This window comes from Babylonia areolata, chromosome 6 (genome assembly GCF_041734735.1).
Source record: "Babylonia areolata isolate BAREFJ2019XMU chromosome 6, ASM4173473v1, whole genome shotgun sequence".
In the NCBI taxonomy this organism is placed as follows: domain Eukaryota; kingdom Metazoa; phylum Mollusca; class Gastropoda; order Neogastropoda; family Buccinidae; genus Babylonia; species Babylonia areolata.
This window is the reverse complement of record NC_134881.1, coordinates 4,645,081-4,652,580: the sequence shown is the minus strand read 5'-3', so window position 1 is coordinate 4,652,580 and position 7,500 is coordinate 4,645,081. Positions and strand designations below refer to the sequence as shown.

The window sequence follows — 7,500 nt, the reverse complement described above, 5'->3', positions numbered from 1 at the left end:
CATACACGTAAAAGCCCACTCGAGTACATACGAGTAAACGCGGTGGGGTTTGCCAAGACCACGAACGATGAAGAAGTAGAAAATGAAACATTAGATAAACATGCCACATCACCAGTGACAAGACGTCATGATAATGCACCGAGGCTGGGCGCCGCGCGTCTCGGCGATTCGTGGGAGAGAGAGGCAGGTGGTGGTGATAACAAGAGGGAAGGCCACTCAAATGAGCTGGGGCAACACTGCAGTCGGCTTGCGCAGCGAGTTGTGTGCGATTTGCCCGAAACCACGCTGCCACCAAGCTAACAGTGCTTCGGGCGACATTCAAACAGTTGTGCGTGTCACGTAGCGGCAGTGACGCTTTTTGGGCATGATCAGCTTTTCTCTTTCCGGTAGGCAAGATAAGGGTCTTATGACGCCTAGTTTAGAGAGATGCACGCGCCGATTTTACATAGAGATGTTCGCTGGTGATTCGGTGAACAAAAAAATTACCGTGAAGTTCCTTGTAAGCGCCCACCCCCTCTTTGCACTAAATTCACCGTGAAGTTGGGGATGGGCGTTTACTGGGTACGTTACCTTTTGTTAGAAGGACTATGATTCTCAGACTAGGAGGCAAGATTGCGCTGGTTTTATTTCAGTTTAAAATTTCTCACAGTTAAAAAATAACCCAAGTATCTCAATAAGTTAATGACTTTTTTAGATGTTCATTGATGGACTAAACGTTTGCTCTGTGAATGGTGAATCACACTGATGTTGTGAAATGTCAAAATTCAAGCGAAATATAACCTTGTGTAAAAGAGGGGGCAGGGGGTGGGGGAGGAGGGGGGGTGCCGAAAAGGAAAATAAAAGGGGAAAAACAAGAAAAAGAAAAAAAGGAAAGGAAAAAAAAAGATTGCACTGGCTCTTAGTGGTGTACCTTGGGGGCTTGTTGGCCTTTTGGGACCATTTCCAAAGCCAGCTGCCCTAAACCCTCTTGGCCGAGAAAATTCTCTCTCAGAGAGTTGGGACAGCAGTTGCCCCCACTACTGCTCTGACGGTCATAGTCGGACACGACTGACTATCATACATTCATATACCTTTTGTGTGAACCCATTCCCCTGCTTAATTTCACCATGAAGTACTGTTTGTGTGTTCACGCCATGCGTGAGAAGTCTTTCGTTAAGCTCAGTGTCAGAAGAATGATCCGATGCCGAGACTGAGTCGTTAAAATACAGCTGTATAAGATTTAATTCGCTGCATACAGGCTGGTGATCGGTACTAATTTGGATAACTGAATGTCTAAGGACAGATTTACCGTTGTCTGCAAACAGCCGGGGAAAAAACAAAACAAGACAAAACAAAACCAACAAAAAAAAAGAAGAAAAAAGAAAAAAACAAGTGGCTACTGAACTAAACAAGACACTGTGTCATGGAGTGACGTCATGATGCAAAGCAAGGCAAGGCAAGGCAAGGCAAGGCAAGAAGCTTAACTCAGGTGCCCCCTGGAAGTATTGAAGCGGTACACACATACATATTTTACACACACTATATTAATAACAGGTGATGTTAAGAAAAAGCTAACTCCAGTAAACAAGCAAGTACAAATCAAGTCAATTTTCCTTAGTAATTGAATAATAAACAACCGTAAACAAATCAACGTTAGAACTTGTACATTTTCCATAATACTTGACTATTTTTTCCCTGTATCAATAAACAAAGTTCTATCGAAAAGAAATACGCAAGGAAGATACAAAGGATTTAAATTTTAACAATGTTCTTTTTTTTCCAGAAAACAATAAGCAGAATTTTATGGAGTTTGGGTGGGTTCTACAGTGTGTAACCAAAAAGGGGCACAGAAACAAATAATGAAACTCATTAGCAATGCCATTTGTGGAACATTTTTCACAGATTCTTTCATTTCCGGGTAAATTGTCAAAATGCTGTTTATAGACAGTGCTTTACTGGTTGTTCTAAACTTTACTATCAATCACACATTTATTTGGTAACACTGTAAGATAAGCATCTGACCAAATTTGGGTTTAAACATCATGTAATAAATATACATAGTGTCGTTATCTACATTTCTACACCAATCTCGCAAAAACGTATCTTTTAACCAACTCCTAATTTTCTCTTTAAATCATGTGGGGTGCAGGTATACATAAAAACTTTGTTGATCTGACCAGAAACTACTTGAACCAATTTCCTTCAGGAGGGTCAGAACATTTTTCAGGTATTGATTCTGATGTATGTTGGTGGTGTATGAATAAAAACATATTTGTAACCCAAATTCGAGCGTGGGAGTTTACCACACACCGGGCGTTTACAAGGTAGTTTACAGAATTGCCGAATAATGCAGCGTTTAATAACTTTCTGATCCAAAGTAGCGTCTGTTGAGCAAGCATATTGAGGCGTGCTGTGCAGACTGGTGTCGAAGAACAGTGTACACTGCACACCTCACACATGGTATCGCCACTGACAGCTCGGGACTTCCGAACAACATGACTTGGGTCAACGCAAGGCACATGTTCAAAGGTTTTGCTGTGGTCACCAGTTTAAGTTTGATTGGTTACCTGCTGCTTTCCGCTCTTTTGGGCAGTTCAGGTAAAAACAATCTCTCTCTCTCTCTCTCTCTCTCTCTCTCTCGTGTGTGTGTGTGTGTGTGTGTGTGTGTGTGTGTGTGTGTGTGTGTGATGGTACTAGTGGTCCAGAACAATGAGCAATGAAAGTTGGTGCATGGTCAGTTTGGATCGAGCCATATGATACACACACACACACACACATATATATATATATATATATATCTGTGTGTGTGTGTGTGTGTGTGTGTGTGTATGACATCATGTAATATGTTATCATTGTTCCTTTTTTTTAAAGAATATATTTTGCTGTCTTTTGTTGTTGTTGTTGTTGTTGTTGTTGTTTCTATTCTTTAGTTCTTCCTTCATGGGCAAGTCAATGGAATGTGACCTTTCCCGCTATGATTGAGAGTACCACTAAACTATGTGTTTTTGTTTTGTTTTGTTTTTTGTTAGTTTTTTTCTATCTTGATCACTTGCAATGAGATAACAACAGTCCACTGCCAATACACGGATGTCCAAAGGGTCCATGGGGGACCAAAGTGCAGTCTTATCAGGCATACAGTTAACTCGCTGTCTCAAACAGGAATTCACGTGGACCCTAATTTCAGTCTTTGAAGGATTTCTGTTACCATTTTTACACTACCCTTTTTGACTCACTTGTGTAAACAAACTGAGTCTATGTTTTAACCCGGTGTTCGGTTGTCTGTGTGTGTGTGTGTGTGTGTGTGTCTGTGTGTCCGTGGTAAACTTTAACATTGACATTTCCCCTGCAAATACTTTGTCAGTTGACACCAAATTAGGCATAAAAATAGGAAAAATTCAGTTCTTTCCAGTCATCTTATTTAAAACAATATTGCACCTCTGGGATGGGCACAAAAAATATAAAAAAAGAAGTCTAATTATGTGCAAACTGCATTTACTGTTATATTTATATTTTTTGTATTCTCTAAACTTGGCACTTTGATCTGATATCTGACACAACAACAAGAGCAGTCATTATTATCATTTTTTGTTTAAACAGGAACTTCATTTGCTAAGCATGGAAGTTTTTTTTTATTTTGTAAATGTTTTGGTGCAGATTGTTAAAAAGGGAAATTTACTCTGTAATTAATGCTAGGGGACTTGATTTGCTTTAAACTGATCTTTCTCATCTTAAACATTACATTTTGAAATTAAATACATAAAAAGCTTGTGTGTTTTACTCTCAGTGTACAGGGCTTTCACTATGTTCATTCGCCCAAGTGGTCTTTTTCGGAAAATACTAAAATCAATACGACGAGTGGACTTTACAGATTTGTTGGCTGAGCCCTGAAGGTCATGGGCAAAAATCAACTGCTTACACATATTTATACACATTCAAAGCGCGTGCTCATATTCTTCGCGAACGCGAACGACGCCATTTTGTTTCAAGTTGTTGACCTGCCCGTTCAATCCTATATTCAATGGACAATACACGATAACATGTGATGGAAAGTTGGAGAAGGAGACCGTTAAATATTTATTCAGAGAAAGATTTGTGAACTCCTCATCACTTACTGGATTATGCCCCAAACTGCCATAAAAATATCCACAGAATCAGTCGGAATTGTAAACCATGCGAGTTAATACCCTTGAATTGATCACGATGAAACGAAAAAATTTCCAGTCTTGACTTTTCTCAAAATGAAGTCCTTTTCACTTCTTATGACGTTTAGAAGTACTTGTACTTGGCTCTACATGTTATTAGTTTAACAAAATACTAAATTTTCCTATCAACTTTAAAACTATAAAACTAGAATGAACATAAAAGAGAAATTGAATCGACCGTGTCGTACTACATTCCCGGCGGGTGTAACTAAACTTGTACATCTATCTATATCTAGTGAAAACGGCTAAATGTTGCAGTGTGATTGCTACTTGTCGCGGAAACTTGCTGCTTCGACGCCCCGTGTGCGATGGGCATAAGGTAGTTTCTTCTCACCCGAACACGCGGGGTTCGAATCTGGTTAGGACTTTTTTTTTTTTTTTTTTTTTTTTAACCGAAAGATTTATAATAACAAATAGAGAACACATTTTAACGATTAGATTTTTTTAAAAAGTGTATCACAAGTGAGTCTTGAAGGCCTTGCCTCTCTTGTTAATATTTTCAATGTTACTTTGAAATAACTAAATGGTTGTTTAGTCGTCAACTGCCCTTGTTTACTACCACTACTATGGTGCGCTTTTCAAGAACTATGTCTGTTTTGTGTACTTCTTTGGGTGTTGCTATTCCCTTGTCTTGCTTTATATTCGTCATTTATTGTGCAGTGCAGACCCAATTTAGGGTACGTTGGTGAGGACAGAGCGGAAAAAGCGCTTGCTTTGGCATTGCTATTGTTGGGATTCATTGTGCTGGGAATTTCATTGAAGACTGTCAACTGAAAGATTGCGACGAAACTCTTTCCAAAAAGAAGAAGGAGGAGGAGGAGGAAAAGAAGAAGAAGAAGAAGAAGAAGAAGAAGAAGAAAACACTACGGTGAAATCTCGCGGATGACACACCACAAAAGTTTGAAAGAAGTAAGCAACGAATTATGTTGAAATCACCATGACCCAGGATCTCAGCTGGGATTATCACAACAGTAGCCTCTGTGATAAAACCAACACAACTCTTGGCTTCTTGTGCTAAAAGGGGAAGATCAGTGCCAGGTATCTGAAGGACGGTACAAAGAACCTTTCTTTGTCCTTTACAGGAATGCCTGAACAGCATGAGACTCCTCCACCAAGTGCAATACAGATGATATATAAGTGAATTTAAAGACAGACATCTAACGTAATAAACAACATTTACTATGTGGAACTTTGTGAAAGTTGGATTAAAAGAGAATATATATGTTTGTGTGTATGTATATATGTATGGATATATGGATGTATTTATGTACGTATGTATGTACGCATGTAAATAGATAGATAAACAGATAGATAGATAGATAAACAGATAGATATATAGACGAAAATAGCACCATTTGATCATGACCTTGGCTTTCAAGATCACAAGATTGAAGAAGCCATTTAACTGGCTCTGACGTACCTGAGCATATGAATTTTGTCCTCAGATTATTCCAAACGGGAGAATTATCACATTGGCTAGAGACAGCAATGTGAGAACAATGTGTCTTTGTTATTCTGTCCTGCCTGGTCTTGCTGAGCATACAGCTGACTCCACAGCGTGACGGGGCGTCTTTTACATGGAACAGCTGTCTTTTTGACTCACTTGTGTAAACAAAGTGAGTCTATGTTTTAACCCGGTGTTCGGTTGTCTGTGTCTGTGTGTCCGTGGTAAACTTTAACATTGACATTTCCTCTGCAAATACTTTGTCAGTTGACACCAAAGGCATAAAAATAGGAAAAATTCAGTTTTTTTCCAGTCATCTTGTTTAAAACAATATTGCACCTCTGGGATGGGCACAAAAAAAAAAAAAAAAAAAAAAAAAAATGAAGCCTAATTATATGCAAATTGCATTTACTGTTATATTTATATTTTTTGTATTCTCTAAACTTGGCACTTTGATCTGATATTCTGACCCAACAACAAGAGCAGTCATTATTATCATTTTTTGTTCAAACAGGAACTTCTTTTGCTAAGCATGGAAGTTTTATTTATTTTGCAAACGTTTGGTGCAGATAGTAAAGAAGGGAAATTACTCTGTAATTAATGCTAGGGGAGTTATACTCTGTAATTAATGCTAGGGGAGTTAATTCGCTTTAAACTGATCTTTCTCATCTTAAACATTACATTTTGAAATTATACACAATACATAAAAAGCTTGGATTTTTTTTTTCCAGTGTATCACAAGTGAGTCTTGAAGGCCTTGCCTCTCTTTTTATAATTAATCTGCACTTGTTGTTGACCTCCTAATGTTACATTCCAGATCACTTGTTTCTGAATATAACCTCAAAATGGACAACATTTTTTTCTGAGCATACTTTTGAAGTTTTCCGTTGTGACCAATATGCTTGATCGTCATTTTGTGTCCCCTTCCTTGGATGATCAAGTGACAATCAAATTGGAATGGGCGACGCTCAGAGGCTTTTTACCGGAATCCAGCAAAGCCACATCACCAGAATCTGACGGGTCGAACCTGACGTGGCTGCATTCCTTGTCCATAAACAAAGGCAGACTGCAGCACTTGAGGAAGACATGCAGTCTCCATGGCGACGATCACTATCTGGTGGACAACAACAGGAGAGAGGTAGGTGGGATGATGGATGGCGGCGTGGCGTGTTGCGGCATATATTGTCGCCCTGCACATATTGTCGCCGCCGACAGTACGTGCAGATCCTCACTGTGCATTCATCTGCACACTATGTCGCCGGCGACAATATGTGCCAGATCCTCATTGCATACATTGTCACTCTGCACATATTGTCGCCTTTCTGCACTATATGCAAGGAGGGCCACTACCAAACATCAACTGCACTGCCGACAATATATGCAGGCAATGATTATGTCACACGGCATCACCACGACTGTTGTTGCTGTTGGTTGTGTGTGTGTTCGTGTGCGCATGTGCGCATGAGTTTGTTGTTTGTGTGAGTGTATGTATGCGCGTGTATTTCGTGTGTGTGTGTTTCAGAGTGCGTTCGTATTCATGTTGAAGGTGGGTATGGTGGAAGAGGTGGGGTTATATGTGTGCGGGTGTATTTGGCGTGTGTGTGTGTGTGCGTGTGAGAAGGAGCGTGCGTGCATGTTTGCAAGTTTGTGTGTGAGACTTTGTGTGTGTGTGTGCGTGTGTGTGCATGTGTTTGTGTTATGTGTGTGTGATGTGTATGTGTGTGTGTGTGTGTGTGTGTGTGTGCGCGCGCGCTTGCGCCCACTGTTATTTTATCTGCGTGGGCACAGCCCTTCAACGACACTACGCTGGGTCGTAAAAGTCACGTCGCAACTCCTTCCCCACTGGGTTCGTCATCTTGAGTCGATCGTAAGAAA

The 7,500-nt window shown here is 39.9% G+C and overlaps 1 protein-coding gene across 3 annotated transcripts in view; it reads left to right on the top strand.

Moving 5' to 3' along the window:
* Nucleotides 1-246: 246 nt before the first annotated feature.
* Nucleotides 247-7,500, top strand: part of LOC143283251 (carbohydrate sulfotransferase 13-like) — a 20,117-nt gene continuing 12,863 nt past the window's right edge. Inside the window, exons 1-3 of one of the 3 annotated variants that reach the window (XM_076589423.1) lie at nucleotides 247-386; nucleotides 2,358-2,577; nucleotides 6,567-6,763. In XM_076589423.1, coding sequence (XP_076445538.1) covers nucleotides 2,475-2,577; nucleotides 6,567-6,763 — 300 coding nt within the window. In that variant the 5' untranslated portion in view covers nucleotides 247-386; nucleotides 2,358-2,474. The remainder of the gene's footprint in view (nucleotides 387-2,357; nucleotides 2,578-6,566; nucleotides 6,764-7,500) is intronic. The other 2 variants (XM_076589424.1, XM_076589425.1) reach the window with 2 other exon arrangements.